This window comes from Zosterops lateralis, assembly GCF_965231275.1.
Source record: "Zosterops lateralis genome assembly, chromosome: 5".
Taxonomy (NCBI): Eukaryota; Metazoa; Chordata; class Aves; order Passeriformes; family Zosteropidae; genus Zosterops; species Zosterops lateralis.
Genome location: NC_139766.1, coordinates 2,298,171 through 2,317,334, shown reverse-complemented (window position 1 = coordinate 2,317,334; position 19,164 = coordinate 2,298,171). Strand labels below are relative to the sequence as shown.

The following is a 19,164-nucleotide window of genomic DNA, read 5'->3' as shown; positions in this document are numbered from 1 at the left end:
ACCGCCATCTTGGGTGAGGGCACGGGACGGTAAAGGGGAGCCGCCGCCATGTTGGGTGAGGGCAGTGAGAAAGGGGAACCGCCGCCATCTTGGGTGAGGGCACAGACCTTGTCCCCCAAAGTGTCGCCTCTCCCTAAAGATTTCCCCTCTCACCCAAAACCTCCGTTGTCCCCCTGCGTGTTCCCATTTCCCAGTTCCCCAAGAGGCCTCCCATCCCCAAAGGTGTCCCCCAAGACGTCCCCTGTACCCTGGTATCCCTGAAGGCATCCCAAAGTGTTTGCTGTCCCCCCAAGCTGTCTTCACCCTCAGGGGATGTCCCCCACTCCCCAAGACATCCCTTGTCACACACAGCGTTCCCACAGGTCTCTCTTTATTTCCTTCTGCTGGAAATCCAGGTAGGGGTGCCGTGTGCCAGGGTTGGAGTGCTGTGGTGGAGTCTCGGAGTCGGGGGGTGCCAATGCAGTGCCACACGTCCCGGGGTCACGGTGCCATGGCGGTGCCAGGCTGGGGTGACGTGGCGGTGCTCGGTGTCCCGGGATCGCGGTGCTGTGCCAGGAGTGGGGTCGGAGTGCCGGGGTGACGCCCGGTGTCCCGGGGCCAGGTTTGGGGTGCCATACCAGTGCCACACGCGCCAGGGTTCGGGTGCCACGGCAGCGCCATGGCAGCGCCTCATATCCCGGGCTGACGGTGCCGTGCTGAGGGTGGAGCTGGGGGTGCCTCGTGTGCCAGATTCGGGGTGCCGTGCCACATCCTCAGTCCCGTGGCCATCCACCATTCCAGGCCGCCCTACTTGGTGCCATCCCCCAAATCGCAGCGGTAGTGAAAGATCTGGAAGTTCAGCAAGGTGCCCAGCAGCGAGGGGTACGAGGAGCCCACCCTGCGGAACCCCTGCCCCTCGTAGAGCCTCTGTGCCGCCACCTGCACCATGGAGGTGCTGAGCACCACGGCCCCAAAACCACGGGCCCGGGCGAAGCTCAGCACCTCCCGGCACAGCGCCCGTGCCAACCCACGGCCCCGGTGCTCACGGCTCACCGACATCCTCTTCAGCTCCAGCTCGCCAGCACCCGCCGGCACCGCCGCCACCATGCCCACCACGGTGCCACCTTCCTCAGCCACCCAAAAACAGTGGTTGGGGCGCAGGTAAGTGCCGGGCACGTCGCAGAGGTCGGTGCCCAGAGCGTCGCGCACGTACTCGGCGCTGAGAGAGCGCACCATCACCCAGAGCAGCACCAGCGCCAGGGCCACGGCGCCCAGCCCCAGCACCCAGGAGCCGGCGGCCGCCCGGGCGGCCACGAACACGGCCAGCAGGGCCAGGCGGACACGGGCCAAGCGCAGGATGTGCCGGAAGCCGGCCGGAGCGTGCTCCAGGATGCCGCGGGCAAACAGAGCCCGCACGGCCTCAAAGTCCTGATCCTGGTAGTGACGGATGCGGAACGACGCCATGGGGGGACCTGCGGGGTGGGGAAAAGGGGGAGTCAGGGAGGTGTCAGGGATGGGGATGCCCAGGGTACCTCCAGATCCCATCTATAGGATGGTACAGGGGAGTCAGGGTCAGCTTCAGAGACCCCCAAGGTGCCCCCAGACCCATTCCTGGGGTGGGACAAGGGGGTCAGGGCAGTGGTCACCATAGAGACCTCAGGATACCCTCAGATCCCATCTTTAGGATGGCACAAGGGGGTCAGGACAGTGCCCACCTTCAGAAACCCCCAGGATACCCCCAGACCCATCCCTGGAGTGGCACAAGGGGTCAGGGCAGTGCCATGGATAAGAACCCCCAGGATACCCCCAGACCCATCCCTGGAGTGGGATAGGGGGGAATAAGGCAGTGCCCACCTTCACAGGGGACCCCCAGGATACCCCCAGATCCATCCCTGGGATGGCACAGGGGTCAGGGCAGTGCCCACCTTCACAGGGGACCCCCAGGATATCCCCAGACCCATTCCTGGGGTGGGACAGGGGGGTCAGGGCAGTGCTGTGGATAAGGACCCCCAGGATACCTCCAGGATCCCATCTTTGGGATGGCACAAAGGGGTCAGAGCAGTGGTCACTTTCACAGAAACCCCCGGGGTGCCCCCAGACCTATCCCTGGGATGGCACAGGGAGGTCAGGGCAGTGCCCGACTTCACAGGGACCCCCAGGATACCCCCAGATACATTTGTGGAATGGTACAGGGGGGTCAGGGCGGTGTCATGGATGGAGAGCCCCAGGTTCCCATCTTTGGGATGGCACAGGGGGGTCAGGGCAGTGCCCACCTTCACATGGACCCCCCAGGATACCCCCAAATACATTTGTGGAATGGTACAGGGGGGTCAGGACAATGCCACGGATGGAGACCTCGGTATCTCCCAAAAAGCAAAGGGTAAAAAAGCAGGGGGGGTCCCTTCCCCGGCTTGATGACCCCTCAGGTGTTCACCCCCCGACCCCCGCCGGGCAGGGGCTTTAACCGGGACACCGGGGGTGGGCAGCAGGGACAGCGGGGGGCACGGGGGACGAGCAGCAGGATCTGGGGGTGTCCCTCTCCCTCCCCGAGAACCCGGCACTCACCGGGAACCGCGTCACGACCCGCCCCGGGCAAAGGTGTCCGTGGGCACCGTGAGAGAACGGGACAAAGGGACACCGCGGGGGAGGAGGGGACACGGGGACAGGAGGGGACAGCGGGACAGGAGGAGACACCGGGACAGCCCCCCCAGGGGCCGCTCAGGGTTTAAGGAGAGGCTGAACCGAGGAAAGGGCTCCCCAAACTGGCCCCCCTCCCCAAAAATCCCTCCCAGCCTCCCCCCCCCGTCCCCCCCCCACCTGCTGCTACCGGCGCTGTCGCTCCTCAAACCGGGGCCGGCGGCTCCGCAGCTCCTCGGGACAAACCGGGGGGTCCCTCAGCGGGTCGTGGGGGGCTCGGTGACCCCCTCCAGCACCACGCCGAGGTATTTTTTTTTTTTTTGAGGGGGCGGGGGTCTTTGTTTTTCCCAGGCCGGCCTGTTTTCCCCGCGGCTCCCAGCGCTGGAAGATGCCGGCTGCGTTCAGCCCATTGTTCTGCCACAATTTGGGGTGGGGGCTCGGTCAGGTTTGGGGGGGCTCTGAGGACAGCACGGGGGGGGATAACCCCCAAATTGGGGCCGTGTCCAGGCTCCGGTGGAAGCTCCGGTGGAGCGGCGAGCGCAGGCGCCGAGCGGGAGGGAAGTGCTGCCCCTGCCGATGCTGGATGATGCCACAAACCCAGCCCGGGAAGGTTATGGGGTCACGGCGGGATGGGGGGCTTTGGGGGGCGCGGGCAGTGATGGGGGGACACTGCACGGGACCCCTGTCCCCCCCCCCCCCAATGGCTGCGGGCGTGGGATGGGGGTCCAGCCCCTCCCCCCACTGTAGGGACCCCCAGGTCCTGCCCAGGGTCACCCCGGGTCACCCCATGGTGATAATCGCCCCCCCAAGCCCCGTGCTGGAGCCTCCCCATGGGGGTCCCGGTGGTTTTGGGGACCCCCATCGTGCTGGGGACCCCCCGCTCCCCCGAGGGACAGGCCTTTATTTGGGGAGGGGGGACAGGCGCGGGAGGGTCCCTTGAGCAGCCCCCGGTCCCCCGGGGGGACATGGTGACATCAGGGCAGAGCAGGGCACAGCCCACCCGCCCCGGCAGGACCGCCGGAGGGTTAAAGGGGGGGAACCCCAACCCTTTTTTTGGGGTACTCTGCAGACGCCCCAGTGCCCCCCTGGCTTTCCTTGGCACTCGGGGTGCCCCCCGTGTTCTGGGGGCTCAGGGGGTGCTGGCTCTGATCGCTCTGACCATCACCCCATGGCCCCCGCAGACCCCACACCCCTCTCGTTGTCCCCAAAACACCCCCCGAGTGCCCCCCTACAGTGCCAGGACCCCCCGGACCCTTCCATGGTCCCAGAACTTCCCAGACCTCACAGTCCGGACACCCTCTGGACCCCTCACCCTGGAGACCCCCGCATTGTCCCCAAGGTCCCCAGAACTTGGCGAGCCCCTCCCGGGCCCCTCACGGTCCAGCAGCCCCCAGACCACCCCAGTGGCCCCAGCACTCTCTGGCCACCCCACGCTGCAGGTCCCCGTTGTCCCCGAGCCCCTCCGGTGTCCCCCCGGTGTCCCCCCCGTGTCCCCAAACCCCCTCCGTGTCCCCCCAGCCCCGCCTACTTCGCTCTACCGATGAGTCTCGCGTTCTATTGGCCCCCCGCCGCCATGCCCCGCCCCTCCCGCCGGCAGTAGCCAATAGGCGCCCAGAGAGACGTGAAGGGGCGTGGCCAGGGAAGCGGGGCCGTGGGAATAATTGATAACAGAAAAGGGGCGTGGTTCGGTGGGCGTGGCTTAGAACAATGACCATTTGTAGCCACGAAAATGGGCGTGCCCTACTGAGGGGCGGGTCTCGGCGCGGGATTTCTATTGGTCATCAGCGAATGGGCGGGGCTTTACAGTGGCGGCGCTATTGCTTCACAGGGAGGGGGCGTGGCCTGATGAGGGGCGCGTCTCGGCGCGGAATTTCTATTGGTCATCAGATGATGGGCGGGGCTTTACAGCGGCAGCGCTATTGATGCGCAGGGAAGGGGCGTGGCCTGGCGAGGGGCGTGGCCTCCGCTGTCCCGGGCAGGATCGAGTCCCGTTCCCATTCCCGCTCCCGTTCCCATTCCCGGCCCGCAGAGTCTCAGCGGCAGCGCAGCCAAACTTTACTGTGGGGAGCCGTCCCAGCCCGGCCCCCGCTCCCCCCGGCCGAGCCCGCGGCCCCGGGGCCGGCCCCGCTCGCTCACTGCCCGCGGCCCTGGGCGCGCAGGCGGCGGAGGCGCAGCCGCTGCAGCCGCAGGGCCGGGTCGGGGCCCGGGCGGCTTTTCCCGGGCCCGTGGCGGCCCCGTGTCCGCTCCAGGCGGAAGCTGCACGGCGTGGGCACGTTCTCGAAGTAGACCCGGCACGGCTGAGTGGCCGCCTCGTAGCCCTCGGCCCGCGCCGTCACCTCGTACTCGCCCGGGTTCAGCAGCCGCCAGTAGTCCCCGTCCGAGGCTGCGGAGGGGCGGGTGTCACACTGCTGTCCCCATCCCTGGCCCTGTTCACATCCCGGCCCCGTCCCTGTCCTCGTCCCCAGCCCAGTCCTGTTCTTGTCCCATCCCTGTTCCTATTCCCATCCCCAATCCCATTCCTGTCCCCATCCCATCCCCATTCCCGGTCTAGTCCTGCTTCCGTTGCCATCTGCAATCCCCAGCCCCACCCCCCTTCCATCCCTGTGCCCAGCCCCATTCCCAGTCCAATCCTGTTTCCATTCCCATCTCTGATTCCCAATCCCATTCCCAAATCCCATCTCATTCCTTTCCTTGTCCCCATCCCCACCCTATTCTGAACCTCATCCCATTATTCTTCCTATCCCAATCCCATTCCTGTCCCCATTTTATCCCCTTTCCCAGTCTAATCCTGTTCCCATCTGCAATTCCCAATCCCATTCCCAAACCCCATCTCATTCCTTTCCCTGTTCCCATTCCCACCCCATTCCCATTTCCACCCCTATCCCAGTTCCTGACCTCACCCCATCCATGTTCCCATCCTGTCCCCTTTCCCAATCTAATCCTACTTCCATTCTCATCTCCAATTCCCAATGCCATTCCCAAATCCCATCTCATTCTTTTCCCTGTCCCCGTCCCCATCCCCATCCCTGTTCCCAACCTCACCCCATCCCCACCCCATCACCATCCTCATCCCATCTTCACTCCCACCTGACCCCATTCCCACCCCAAATCCCAGCCCAGACCCCATCCCGATGTCCCAGTGTCCCAGTGCCCTGGTGTCCCCATGTCCTGGTGTCCCCGTGTCCCGATGTCCCAGTGTCCTAGTGTCCCTGTGTCCTAGTGTCTCCATGTCCCTGTGTCCCAGTGTCTCAGTATCCCCGCGTCCCCATGTCCCGATGTCCCAGTGTCCTGGTGTCCCATTGTCCCTGTGTCCCCATGTCCCGGTACCGGTGCGGATGTCGTGGTTGATGCCGTCCACGGAGATGATGGCGTTGGGGATTCCCTGCTCGGTGTCACTGTCCCGGACCACGCCCTTGATCCCGCGGTGCACCTGTACCCAGGGGGGTGGGGCAGGAGGCACAGGTGTGTCCCCCCCCTCCCGGTGCCACCCTCAGTGTTTGGGGACAGCCGTGTCCCCGTGTCATCCTGCTGGAGCCTCTGCCCTCCTGTGCCCATGTCCTCCCTGCAATGTCCCCAGTGTGTCCACCATAAAGGTTCATGGAGACCCCTGGGGGTTCCCTGGCCTTGACCTGCCCGTGACAGTGTCCCTATTGTCCCCATTGTCCCAGCACCCCCACTGTCCCCATTGTCCCAGGACCCCCAAACTCCCACCCAGTGTCCCCCCTGTCCCAGGATCCCCAGTGTCCCCATTGTCCCAGCAACCCCAAGACCCCCCAACTCTGGACCCCTTCTCAGTCCGCCCTTCTCAGTGCCCCCATGGCCCCAAAACCACTTGAAATCCTCTCAGTGTCTCCGTTGTCCCAAACACCCCCAAATCCCCCACTCCAGACCCCTCTTCCCAGTGACCCCATTGTCCCAGCAACCCCTAGACCCCCCATCCTGGACCTCCCTTCCCCAGTGTCCCCATGTCCCAAACCCCCCAAATCCCCCACTCTGGACCCCCCTTTTCCACTGTCCCCATGTCCCCAGAACAACCTGGACCCCTCCACTGTCCCCATATCCCAAACCCCCCAAATCCCCCACTCTGGACCCTCTGTCCCCAGTGTCCCCATGGCCCCAGCACCCCCAAGCTCCCCCCAGTGCCCCCATGGCCCCAAAACCACCTGGACCTACACAGTGTTCCCATGTCCCAAACAAGCCCAAATCCCTGATCCTGGACCCCCATTCCCCACTGTCCCCATGATCCCAGAACCCCCCCAGACCCCGCAGTGTCCCCATTGTTCCAGAAGCCCCCAGACCCCCCATCCTGGACCTCCCTTCCCCAGTGTCCCCATGTCCCAAACACCCCCAAATCTCCCACTCTGGACCCCCTTCCTCACTATCCCCATATCCCAAATCCCCCCAAATCCCCATCCTGGACCCCCTTCCCACTATCCCCATATCTCAAACACCCCCAAATCCCCCACTCCAGACCCCCTTCCCCAGCACCCTCCCACTCCCACCACCCCCAAACCCCTCCATTGTCCCCATTCCCATCCCACTCCTCACAGGCAGCCCTGGGGTGTCCCCTGCCTCTTGGGGCGGTGTCCCCAAGGCCCAGGTGTGTCACCCCTGGGTGTCCCACCCCCGTGGTGTCCCCACCTGCTCCATGAAGAGCAGCAGCGACTCGCGGTTGTTCTCCCACTCCTCGGGCAGCTCGGAGGCGTGCGGGAATTTGTCACAGGACAGCTCCACCGTGATCTCGAAGCAGTTGGTGTGCAGGTAGCTGAAGTCATTCATACCTTCACATTTTAAAGAGAATTTAAAATTTAAGTCCTTCATACTTTCACATTTAATAGAGATTTTAAGATTTAAGTCATTCATGCCTTCGCATTTAAAAAAAAAAATTAAAACTGAAGTCGTTCATACCTTCTCATTTTAAAGATAATTTAAAATTTAAGTCGTTCATGCCTTTGCATTTAAAAGAGATTTTTAAATTTTAGGGTTGGGAAAGTCACGGTTTGGCAGAGGGTGAGGAGAGGAAGACAAATGATCTGCTGGGAGATAAGACCAGCGCCCAGAGATAAAATAAATAATGGGAAAAGATTCCATGGATTGATGAATGGAAAAGAAGAGATTTGCCTTTACTTTTCTGCCTTCCCGCTGCTGCAATTATATTATATTTATATTATATTTATTTATTATATTTTATTCCATCCTAAGCCCTGAGACATAAAAGAACCAACAGGAAGGATCCCACTGATTGATGAATGGAAAAGAAGATATTTGCCTTTACCTATCACTGCTGCAATTATATTATATTTATAAAATATAATATTTATAATTTTTTTTTGCATCCTAAGCCCTGAGACATAAAAGGAACAATGGGAAGGATCCCACGGATTGATGAATGGAAAAGAAGATATTTGCTTTTACCTGTCTACCTTCTCACTGCTGCAATTATATTTATATAATATTTATAAAATTTATTGTATTTTATTCCTTCCTAAGCCCTGAGAGATAAAAGAAAACATGGGAAGGATCCCACTGATCGATGAATGGGAAAGAAGAAATTTGCCTTTACAAACAAACTGTGGGTTTGCTGATAAAGGAAATTGGATATTGAAAGATGAAAGAAACAACAAGGAAAACCCATAAATTCCCTAAGAATTAAAAATTAAAAGCAGAGTTATACCTTAAAGGGGAATTTTAGGTGTCAGGCACTTGGGGAAGTCTGTAACTCTCAAGTACCTCAAGTGGGGAAAGAGAAAAGGAAATGTGGGTGGGAAATTGGGATAAACAGGAGGCTCCAAATAGGAGTTCAGATTAGGAAAAATAGGAGTCCAAATTAGGATAAACAGGAGTCCAAATTAGCATAAATAGGAGGCTCCAAATAGGACTCCAAATTAGAATAAATAGAAGTCCAAATTAGGATAAATAGGAGTCCAAACCAGGAAAAATAGGAGACCAAATTAGCAAAAATAGGAGTCCAAATTAGCATAAACAGGAGTCCAAATTAAGATAAACAGGAGTCCTAATTAGGATAAACAGGAGTCCTAATTAGCATAAATAGAAGCCCTAATTAGGATAAATAGGAGTCCTCCAAATAGGAGTCCTCCAAAATTTGGGAGATCCCCAGGGGAAACACCCCATGGCCTCTCCCGTTATCCCAATAAAATAAAGGGATTTATTAATAATTTATTAATAAATAAATCCCTTTTATTAATAAAAGGATTCCACTCTTCTGTCTCTTCTTTGAACACAAACAGAGCCACAGAACCGTTAAACTGGAAGACACTTCTGAGATCATCAAGCCCGACCTCTGGCTCAACATCCCCAACGGTGACAACCAGTGACACCAAGGCCACCGTGTGGTTCGTGGATCAACCTCTCTATTGGTGACAACATCCCTAATGATGACAATGAGGTGACACCGAGGCCACCCCTCAGTTACTGCCAGCCACCATGTGGTTCATGGATCAACATCCCTAACGGTGACAACGGGTGACACTGATGCCACCTCTCACTCACTGCCAGCCACTGTATGGTGGTTGACAGATCAACATCCATAACGGTGACAACGGGTGACACCGAGGCCACCATGTGGTTCAAGGATCAACCTCCCTATCGGTGACAACATCCCTAATGGTGATAGATGGGTGGCACCGTGGCCACCCCTCACTCACTGCCAGCCACCACGTGGTACACGGATGACAATGAGGTGACACCAAGGCCACTCCTCAGTCACTGCTGGCCACCATATCGTTCATGGATCAACATCCCTAATGGTGACAAACAGGTGACACCGAGGCCACTGTGTGGTTCATGGATCAACATCCCTAACGGTGGCAATGGGTGACACCGAGGCCATCACGTGGTTCATGGATCAACCTCCCTATCAGCGACAACATCCCTAACGGTGACAAACGGGTGACACCGAGGCCACCCCGCACTCACTGCCGGCCACGGTGTGCCAGTCGGCGCCGTTGATGATGTTGCCAAGGCGGGCGAAGTCGTGGTGGTGGCAGCGGCGGCGGTGGTCGGTGGCCATGGCCAGGTTGGCGGTGGCGTAGACGGTGGCCAGCCATCGGAAGACGCCGTCGTCGGGGGTGGGGGTCAGCTCCCGCGCCTTCCAGTAGGTGCGGCTCATGTCGAAGGGGTAGGTGACCACCAGCTCGCCGCCGTGCAGGTTGGCGCTCAGCACGAACGGGTAGCGCTGCATCCACGCGATCACCGCGCGCGTCTCCGGGGCCACCTGCCGGGGGACAGTGCTGTCACACACGTGGGGTCACCGCTGTCACCCGCGCGGTGCCACTGCCGTCACCTGTGCCGCTGTCACCCACGTGATACTGCCACCATCACCCGCGCGGTGCCACCACTCTCATATGTGTGGTGCCACTACTGTCACCCACATGGTGCCATCGCCCACACGGTGCCACCACTGCTGTCACCTGTGTGAGGCCACCGCTGTCACCCACACAGTGCCGCTGCTGTCACCCATGCAGGGCCACCACTGTCACCCATGCAGAGCAGCCACTGGCACCCTCATGGTGCTGCCACTGTCACCCATGCCACTGTCACCCATGCGGGGCTGGCTGTTGTTGTCACCTGCATGGTGCCACTACTGTCACTCACACAGTGTCACTGCTGTAACCGACATGGTGCCACTGCTTTCACCCTCATGGCACCACTGCTGTCACCCGTATCATGCCGCCACTGTCACCCATGCAGGGCCATTGCTGTCACCCTTGAGGGGCCACCGCTGTCACCCACACAGCGCCACCTCTGTCACGCGTGTGGTCCCACCGCTGTCACCCATGAGGGGCCATTGCTATCACCCATACAGTGCCACTGCTGTCACCCATGCAGCAACACCACTGTCACCCATGTGAGGCCACCACTGTCACCCATGCGGGGTCACCGCTGTCACCCATGTTGTGCCACTGCTGTCACCCACACCACTGTCAGCCACCTGATGCCACCACTGTCACCCATGTGGCACCACTGCTGTCACTGACACAGTGCCACCACTGTCACCCACGTGGCACTGCCACTGTCACCCACGCCTTTCAGTGGTGGCCGCCACTCGTGGCTCTTGGTGACCCCCCACAGGTTGGGTGGGGTTCAGCGCCCTGTGGGTGGGCAGCGCCCATCCCAGTGCTAGTGTGGGAGGATTGGGAGGGGTTTTGGGGGTCTCACCACAGCACCAGTGTAACAGGATGGGGGATTTTGGGGTCTCACTGTGACATTGACACAGGATGGGAGGGGTTTGGGGTCTCATAGTGATACTGACACAGGTTGGGTGGTTTTGGGGTCGTTTTGGGGTCTCACAGTGACATTGACACAGGAGGGAAGGGGTTTGGGAAGGTTTTGGGTGGTTCTGGGGTGGTTCTGGGTGGCTCACCGTGACACTGACACAGGTTGGGGGTTTTGGTGTGGTTCTGGGGTGGTTTTGGGGCGGTTCTGGAGCCGTTTTGGGGCGGCTCTGGGCGCTCACCGTGGCGTTGGCGAAGGTGTAGTACTCGGGGATGGGGATGTAGTGGTTGGGGAACTGGTGGGGCACCAGGTCGTTGTCCTCGGCGTCCCACAGCGCCGTGTTCAGGTCGGCAAAGTTGTGGTTGAGGTCGATGCCCTCGTACGTCCAGCGGCCCATGGCCCATCCCGCCAGCTCCGAGCCCTGTCAGGGACACCGGGGTCACCGGGATGGGCACCGGGATGGGCACCACGGTCATGGGGATGGGAACTGGGAGGGGCACCAGGGTCACCAGGACAGGCACCGGGATGGGCACTGGGATGGGCACCAGGAGGGGCACAGGGGTCACCAAGATGGGCACTGGGATGGGCACTGGGAGGGGCACCACAGTCACCAGGATGGGCAATGGGGTGGGCACTGGGATGGTCACTGAGATGGGCACCAGGATGGGCACTGGGATGGATATAGGGACAGGCACCAGGACAGGCATGGGGGCAAGCACCATGGTCATCAAGATGGGCACTGGGACAGGGACTAGGACGGGCACCACGGTCACAGAGATGGGCACCTGGAGGGGCATGGGGATGGACACCAGGGTCACTAGGACAGGCACTGGGAGGGGCACCAGGAGGGGCACTGCAGTCAGTGGGACAGGCACTGGGATGGGCACCGTGCTCACAGAGATGGGCACCAGGACAGGCAGCGGGAGGGGCACCATGGTCACCAAGATGGGCACTGGGATGGGCACCGTGGTCATCAGGACAGGCACCAGGATGGGCACTGGAGCAGGCACTGTGACAGGCACCATGGTGACCAGGATGGGCATCATGGTCATTGGGATGGACACCATGGTCATTGGGATGGACACCGTGGTCACCGGGATGGGCACCTGGATCACCAGGACAGACACTGGGGTGGGCACTGGGATTGCAAGGATGGGCACTGGGAGGGGCACCAGGATGGGCACCACAGTCACTGGGATGGGCACTGTGATCACAAGGATGGGCACTGGGATGGGCACCAGGATGGGCACCACAGTCACTGGGATGGGCACCAGGATTGGCACTGGGATGGGCACCAGGACAAGCACAACGGTCACCGGGAGGGGAACAGGGGTCACCGGGATGGTCACTGTGATGGTCACCGTGCTGCCCCCATGCCGTACCAGCTTGTAGGCGGTCTCGTAGCCGTCGGGGTTCATGGAAGGCAGCAGGTGGATCCGTGTGTCCGTCACCAGCTGCACCACGCGGGGGTTTCCCCGCCGGAACTCCCGGCACAGGAATTCCATCAGGTTCAGCAGCAGCTCCCGGCCCAGCACCTCGTTCCCGTGCATCCCGGCCACATAACGGAACTCCGGCTCTCCTGAGGGCGTGGGCATGGGGCTGGAGGGAGCCTGGGGACTGTCCCCAACTCCCTGCACTGGTCTGGGTGTCCCTGTGCCCATCCTGGGTGTCCCTGGTCACTCTGTCCCCACACACATGCTCCACTTCAGACATCTCTGGTGACTGTCCCCATCCATCTGCACCTGCCTGGGTGTCCTTGGTGACCCCAACTCCATCCTGGGTGTCCCTGGCCATCCTGTCCCCATCCCATGCCAGGCTGGGTGGCCCAGCCACCCCATCCTGAGCCAGCCAGGGCATCCTTGGGGACTGTCCCCAACCCCCTGTGTCATCCCTGGTCACTGTCCTCATCCCCTGCACCAGCTCTGGTGACTGTCCCCATCCCCTGGGTCATCCCTGATCACTGTCCCCATCCCCTGCACCAGCCCTGGTGGCTGTCCCCAGGTCCCTGTGTCATCCCTGGTCACTGTCCCCATCCCCTGGGCCATCCCTGGTGATGCCCTCCACACCCTGGACATCCCCAGCCACCCCGTGCCACCTCGGCCATCCCTACCCACTGTCCCCACGCCCACCCCTGCTGTCCCCTGCTGTCCCCAGCTGTCCCCTCGGCCACGCACCCACTTCGTGCAGGCCGGGGTTGTCGGAGATCTCCATCACGTAGAGGCGCAGGCCGCGGGAGCTCTCCCCGATGCTGTACACGCGGGTGATGTCGGGGCACTCCTCGCTCACCCTCCTCATCAGCTGCGGGCGGAGGGAGGTGACAGTGTCAGGGACACTCTGGGGGGACACCCTGAGGTGGCACAACCCCCTCCTCCCTGCCCCGGGGGTGGTGGCACCTTTCTCATCTCCTTGTAGTTGTGGTGGCGGAAATCCAGGTGAGGCTCGGGCTGGGGCAGGGGGTGCCAGGCGTGGGCATCGCTGGGGTCTGCGGGGACACCGAGGGGACACCAGGGGACACCGAGGGGACACCAGGGGACAATGGTCAGGGACAGCGAACAGCCCAGAGCGCGACTCAGCGCCTGCGCTGCTGCATATGGGACACCCAGCGGGTCCCCACGGGGCTGGGGACAGCCAGGGGACACTGAGGGGACACCCACCGGGCAGGGGACAGCCCAGGACCTCGGCCCGCAGGCAGATGGTGCCGTTGGGGAACCAGCTCTGGGGGTTGATGCGCAGGAACCGCCCCACCAGGGGCGAGGGCAGCAGGTTCAGCACCGGCGTCTCCGGGTCTTTGTTGGCGGGGAACACCTGCAGGGGACAGCGGGGGACAGCGGGGGACAGCGGGGGACAGCGGGGGGTCAGGGGGCTGCAGCAGAGCCACCCGTGGGGCTCGAGGGGTTCCAGGTTTCCCCAAGGCCCGTAATGAGGAGCAGGAATGGTTGGGGGGCACAGCCCGGGTGGGGCTGCAGATGATGACCTGACCCCAAAGCCACCGGCCCCAAATCTGTTCCTGGACCCCAAAATCCACCCCTGGCACAGGGATCCCCAAACCTGATCCTGTAACACCCCAAAATCCACCCCTGGCACAGGGATCCCCAAACCTGATCCTGTAACACCCCAAAATCCACCCCTGGCACAGGGATCCCCAAACCTGATCCTGTAACACCCCAAATCCACCCCTGGCACAGGGATCCCCAAACCTGATCCTGTAACACCCCAAATCCAGCCCTGGCATGTGGCCCCCAAATCTGTCCCAGCACAGCCTTGACATGGGGACCCCAAATCCATCCATAATCCAGGAACCCCTAAATCCACCCTCAGTACAGGGACCTCAAATCCACTGAGTACAGGGACCCCAAAACCCACCCTCAGCACAGGGACCCCCAAACCCACCCATGGTCCAGGAACCCCAAACTCACCCTCAGCACAGGGTCCCCAGACCTGGCACAGGGACATCAACCCCTCCCAGCTCCCTGTGTTCCCCCCGGTGCCAGGCATGCCCAGGAGTGTCCCTGTCCCCGTGCCAGGGGGGTGGCAGGGCCCGTGTGGGGACAAGCAGCCTTTGTGCTGGGGACAGGAAGCACCAGAGGGAGCCCGGCCAAGGCCAGCAGGGCCTGGGCACGGTGACAGCTGGCACGGTGACAGCTGGGACAGTGACAGCTGGGACAGTGACAGCTGGCACGGGCACCCCCGGGTGGGCACTCTGCTCAGGGTGGAGGGTTAACCAGTGTGGTTAACCTGGTGTGGTCAGTGTGGTTATCCCACCTGCCATGGTTAACCTCAGCATAATTAACCCCCCAGTGTAATTAACCCTGGTACAATTAACCCCTCTGGTGTGGTTAACCCTTGGAATGGTTATCCTACCCGGCATGGTTAAACCCAGCACGATTAACCCCCAATGTAATTAACCCTGCCTTAATTAACCTGTCCAGCATCATTACCCACCTGGCACATTTAACACGCCCACCCCGGCACAATTAACCCCCCCAGCATAATTAACTTCCCATCATCCCCTCCCAGGAGATCACTGACCCCCTGGCACTGTCACCCCTGGTGTCCCCATGCTGTCCGGTGTCCCTACACTGGTGTCACCACACCAGTGTCCCCACACGGTCCAGGGCTGCCAGCCCTGGTGCCAACCCTAGTGCCATCCCCCAGCGTCCCCACCCTAGTGTCCTCAACCTGGTGTCACCCCTGGTATCACCCACCCCAGTGTCCCCACCTTGTCCAGGGGTGCCATCCCAGTGTCCCCATCCCAGTGTCACCCCCGGTGTCCCCACCCCTGTGTCCCCATCCTGGTGCCACCCCCCAGTGATCACCCACCCTGGTGCCACCCCCTGGTGTCCTCACCCTGGTGTCCCTACCCCAGTGTCCCCACCCTGGCCGTGAGTGCCACCCCACTGTCCCCACTCCAGTGTCCCCATGCTGTCTGTGGGTCCCACCCCAGTGTCTCCACCCCTGTCTCATGTCCCCGTGCTGCCCAGTGTCCTCAAACTGGTGCCACCCCGGTGTCTCCATGCCAGTGTCACCCCTGGTGTCGCCCCCCCAGTGTCCCCATGCTGTTCGAGGGTGCCACCCTGGTGTCCCCACCCCAGTGCCACCCCAGTGCCCCCACGCTATCTGGTGTCCCTAGCCCAGTGTCTCCCCGGTGTCCCCACCCCAGTGCCACCTGTGGTGTCCCCAACCTGGTATCCCCACCCCAGTGTCCCCACGCTGGTGACCCCACCCCGTTGTACCCACCCCGCTGTACCCAGCCTGGTGCCACCCCCGGTGTCCCCACCCCAGTGTCCCCGGTGTCCCCGGTGTCACCCACCGCCTCCTGGGTGCCGTTGCGGCTGGGCCGCCACACGCGGCTGTCGTTGCTGACCTGCACCTTGTAGGACGTCACCCAGTCGTACCTGGGGGGCACAGAGGGGGGTCAGGCTGTCCCCAGGGCTGTCCCCTTGTCCCCTGTCCCTCTCTTGGGTTATGTAACCAAAAAAAAAAGTGTATTTTATTCCATCTGTTGAAAGCAGCTGGGAACATGTTTTAATTTATGGTTTTAATTTCCGCCCCCTCCTTTTCTTCTTTTAGTGTATATTAATAAAATCCATCTGTTTACTTTTAAATTAAATGTATTTTACCTTTTTCTCCCAAAATTCTATCTCCCAAAAATAATAATAAAAAAAAAACCAACAAATGCTCAAACCACTAAATTTAACAAAACAGAAATTCAACAAACATAAAACCACTACAGGCATTGTTCCTTATCCCCCTTCCAGGACTTGCCCACCTTCCAGGGGGATATCTCCTGTTAATGGGCCATCAAGGCTCACCAGTGACATCACACATTACATCATCCCAGTGCTCCTTATCTCCTGTCAATGGGCCATTAAAGGTGACCAATGACATCACACATTACATCATCCCAGTGTTTCTTATCTCCTGTTAATGGGCCATTAAAGGTGACCAATGACATCACACATGACACCATCCCATTGGGACATGCTCCACCCAGTGGGAGGAGCCACACCATTCCTACCCAGATAAAAACTGAGACATAGGACACCAGGTTCTGGTTTTTTTCCACTGCATTCCCGAAGGAAGACCAGACCCATCTCTGGACCCTTTTCTCTATAGGACCATCTCTACTTCACACAGGACACATCTGCCACTCCAGGAGGGGTTATTTTTGGGCTGTTTCCAACGCCCTGACCAACAGGGTGTCAGGTTGTATTTCTGACTCTGCCAGGGTTTTCTAGGATTTTGTTTGTTTGTTTGCTAATCCTTTATACTACTACCTTTGTATTTTTAATATCCTTAGTAAAGAACTGTTTTTCCTATTCCCAAATCTTCCCCTGAAAAGCCTTTAATGGCAAAATTAGAATAATTTAGAAGTGGGGAGGGGTTGGTTTGCATTCTCCATTCCAGGCTGCCCCTGGGTGTCCTCCCAGCCCGTGTCCCCCTTACGTCCAGATGGAGTTGAGGCCCTGGGTGATGACCCCGGTGAAGCGGGTGAGGCGCCGCGCGTCCACCTGCAGCCACTGCCCCGAGTCCTCGTGCCCCGCGCACCAGCCGCCGTCGTACGGGTCACCGTCATGGAGCCCCGACTGCGGGACACGGGGACACGTGTGGGGACAGGGACAGAGCACAGGGGACACGTGTGGGGACAGGGACACGCACAGGGGACATGGAGAGGACACAGGGACAGGGGACACAGGGACATGGGTTGGGACAGGGAAACGCACAGGGGACACGTACAGGGGACACATACAGGGGACATGTACAGGGGACATGGTTAGGCACAGTGGACATGGAGAGGGGACAGGGACAGGAGACACGAGGGACACTGGGACACAGGGACACACGTGGGGACAGAGACACGCACAGACGACATGGAGAGACAGGCACAGGGACAGGGGACACACAGGGACATGGACATAGGACAGGCACAAGGGACACACATGGGGACAGGGACAGACACAGGGGGTAGGCACAGAGGACACAGGGGACAGGCACAGGGGATACAAATGGGACAGGGGACATGGAAAGGGGACACAGACATGCACAGGGAACACACACACAGAACATGAAAAGGGGACGCGCAGAGGGGACAGGGGACACGCACAGGGACAGGGCATAGGGACACACACGCGACAAGAGGGGACAGGCACAGACTCCCTCCAGCTTGGCACACCCTGGCACACTCCTGGCACCCCTGTCACACCCCTGTCACCCCTGTCACCCCCTGTCCCCGGCAGTACCTGGATGTTGAGGCGCCCGCGGTGCGCTCCCAGCCCGTGTCGCCGCTCACTCGAGGCCCGGAGCTGACTGTCCTCGACCCGCAGCGACTCCAGCCCCAGCGGGGGACACGCTGGGGACACCGCGGGGACAGCGCCGTCACACGGGGCTGACCCCACCCGGTGACACCCCGACAGCCTCGGTGCCACACCACAAACACCCCTGGTGCCACCCCCAAGTGCCATCCCAGGTGTCCCCAAGGTGTTCTCCAAGTGCTACCCTTGATACCCCTCAGGTGCCCCCTGGGTGTCCCCCCAAAGTACCCCCCAGGTGCTCCCCCTGGTGCCCCCAGGTGTCCTCCAGTTGTCCTCAAGGTGCCCTCCAGGTGCCCCCCTGGTATCCCCCAGATATCCCCAGGCCCCCCCAGGTCCCCCCAGAGTGCCCCTCCAGGTGTCCCCCAGGTGTCCCCCTGATGCCCCCCAAGGTGCCCCACAGGTGCCCCTCCCAGGTGTCACCCAGGTGTCTCCAAGGTGTTCCTCGAGGTGCCCCCCAGGTGTCCCCAAGCGTTCACTCTGGTGCCCCCTCCCAGTGTCCCCAAGTGCCTCCCAGGTGTTGCCCAGGTGTCCCCAAGATGCCCCCCCAGGTACCCCCCCAAGTGTCCCTCTGGGTGTCCCCCAGGTGCTCCCCAAAGTGCCCCTCCAGGTGTCCCCCGACTGTCCCCAGGTCCGCCCTGGTGTCCCCCAGGTGCCTCCCAAGGTGTCCCCAGATGTCCCTCCAGGTGTCCCCCAGGTGTCCCCCCAGGTGTCCCCAGGTCCCTGTGCAGGTGACACTGGCGGCGCCCCCAGCGCACGCACGGGGTTCCTGCGGCTCCGGTTTCTTCTTCAGCACCTTCTTCTTCCTCACCACCACCTTCTTCCTCACCACCACCTTCCTCCTCGGCACCGTCCCCTCGGTCACCGCGGCTGGGAGGGGACACGGGGGTGACAGGGGAACACCCCCGGCCCCTGGACCCCCCAATGAGCCCCCCTCAGTCCTCCCCACCCCCCGAGGCCCCCGAACCTCCCAAAGCCCCTGAACTCCCCGATCCCCCCGATCCCCCCGGGTCCTACCGGTGACGGCGGGCTCCGGGTCCCGCTGCCCCCCGGGCCGGGCGGGGGTCGCGCTGTCCCGCCCCGGGGGGACCGTGCTGCCCTTTGGGGGTCTCGCCGTGGTGGCCCCGGAGGGGGTGGCCGTGGTGGCCTTCGGGGGGGACACCCCGGTGGCTTTGGGGGGTCCCGTCGTGGTGTCCTTCCTTGGGGACACGCCGGTGGCTTTGGGGGGTGCGGCCGTGGTGCCCTTCCAGGGGGGCGGCTCGCTGCCTTTCGGGGGTCCCCCGGCGATGCTCCTCGTTGGGGACACCCCGTTTGTTTTGGGGGGTCCCGTCGTTGTGTCCTTCCTTGGGGACACCCCGCTGGCTTTGGGGGTCCCGCCGGCCGTGCCCCCCCCCGTGTTCCGGGCCCGGCCGGGCTGGGGGGGCGCGGCGCGGGCGGGGGGCGCCGGGGGGCCCAGCAGGAGCAGCAGCAGCAGCAGCGGCGGGGCGAGGGGCAACCCGGGCAT

The 19,164-nt window shown here is 61.3% G+C and overlaps 2 protein-coding genes across 3 annotated transcripts; both read right to left on the bottom strand.

Annotated features, from left to right (window-relative positions):
* Nucleotides 1-353: 353 nt before the first annotated feature.
* Nucleotides 354-4,095, bottom strand: NAT8 (N-acetyltransferase 8 (putative)). Of its 2 annotated transcripts, none has more exons than XM_083862378.1 (2): nt 2,797-4,095; nt 354-1,451 (listed from the first exon to the last, which is right to left on the bottom strand). In XM_083862378.1, exon 2 carries the CDS (start codon nt 1,441-1,443, stop codon nt 787-789), a length of 657 nt encoding a protein of 218 aa, XP_083718504.1. In that variant the 5' UTR covers nt 1,444-1,451; nt 2,797-4,095; the 3' UTR covers nt 354-786. The 2 variants fall into 2 exon arrangements, with proteins under 2 accessions (XP_083718504.1, XP_083718503.1); XM_083862377.1 differs by lacking the exon at nt 2,797-4,095 and adding an exon at nt 2,545-2,784.
* Nucleotides 4,096-4,748: 653 nt separating this feature from the next.
* Nucleotides 4,749-19,164, bottom strand: CPXM1 (carboxypeptidase X, M14 family member 1; the record flags this gene model as incomplete). Its single annotated transcript, XM_083862349.1, has 15 exons — nt 4,749-4,999; nt 5,944-6,046; nt 7,258-7,397; nt 9,553-9,850; nt 11,093-11,272; nt 12,234-12,430; nt 13,026-13,149; nt 13,245-13,333; nt 13,506-13,656; nt 15,662-15,746; nt 16,798-16,937; nt 17,592-17,701; nt 18,423-18,530; nt 18,678-18,807; nt 19,087-19,164. The coding sequence occupies 15 exons, from the start codon at nt 19,162-19,164 to the stop codon at nt 4,749-4,751; spliced, it is 2,184 nt and encodes a 727-aa protein (XP_083718475.1).

Excerpts from the sequence above, each read along its gene's own strand:
- NAT8 (XM_083862378.1), bottom strand. The coding sequence starts at position 1,443 with ATGGCGTCGTTCCGCATCCGTCACTACCAGGATCAGGACTTTGAGGCC.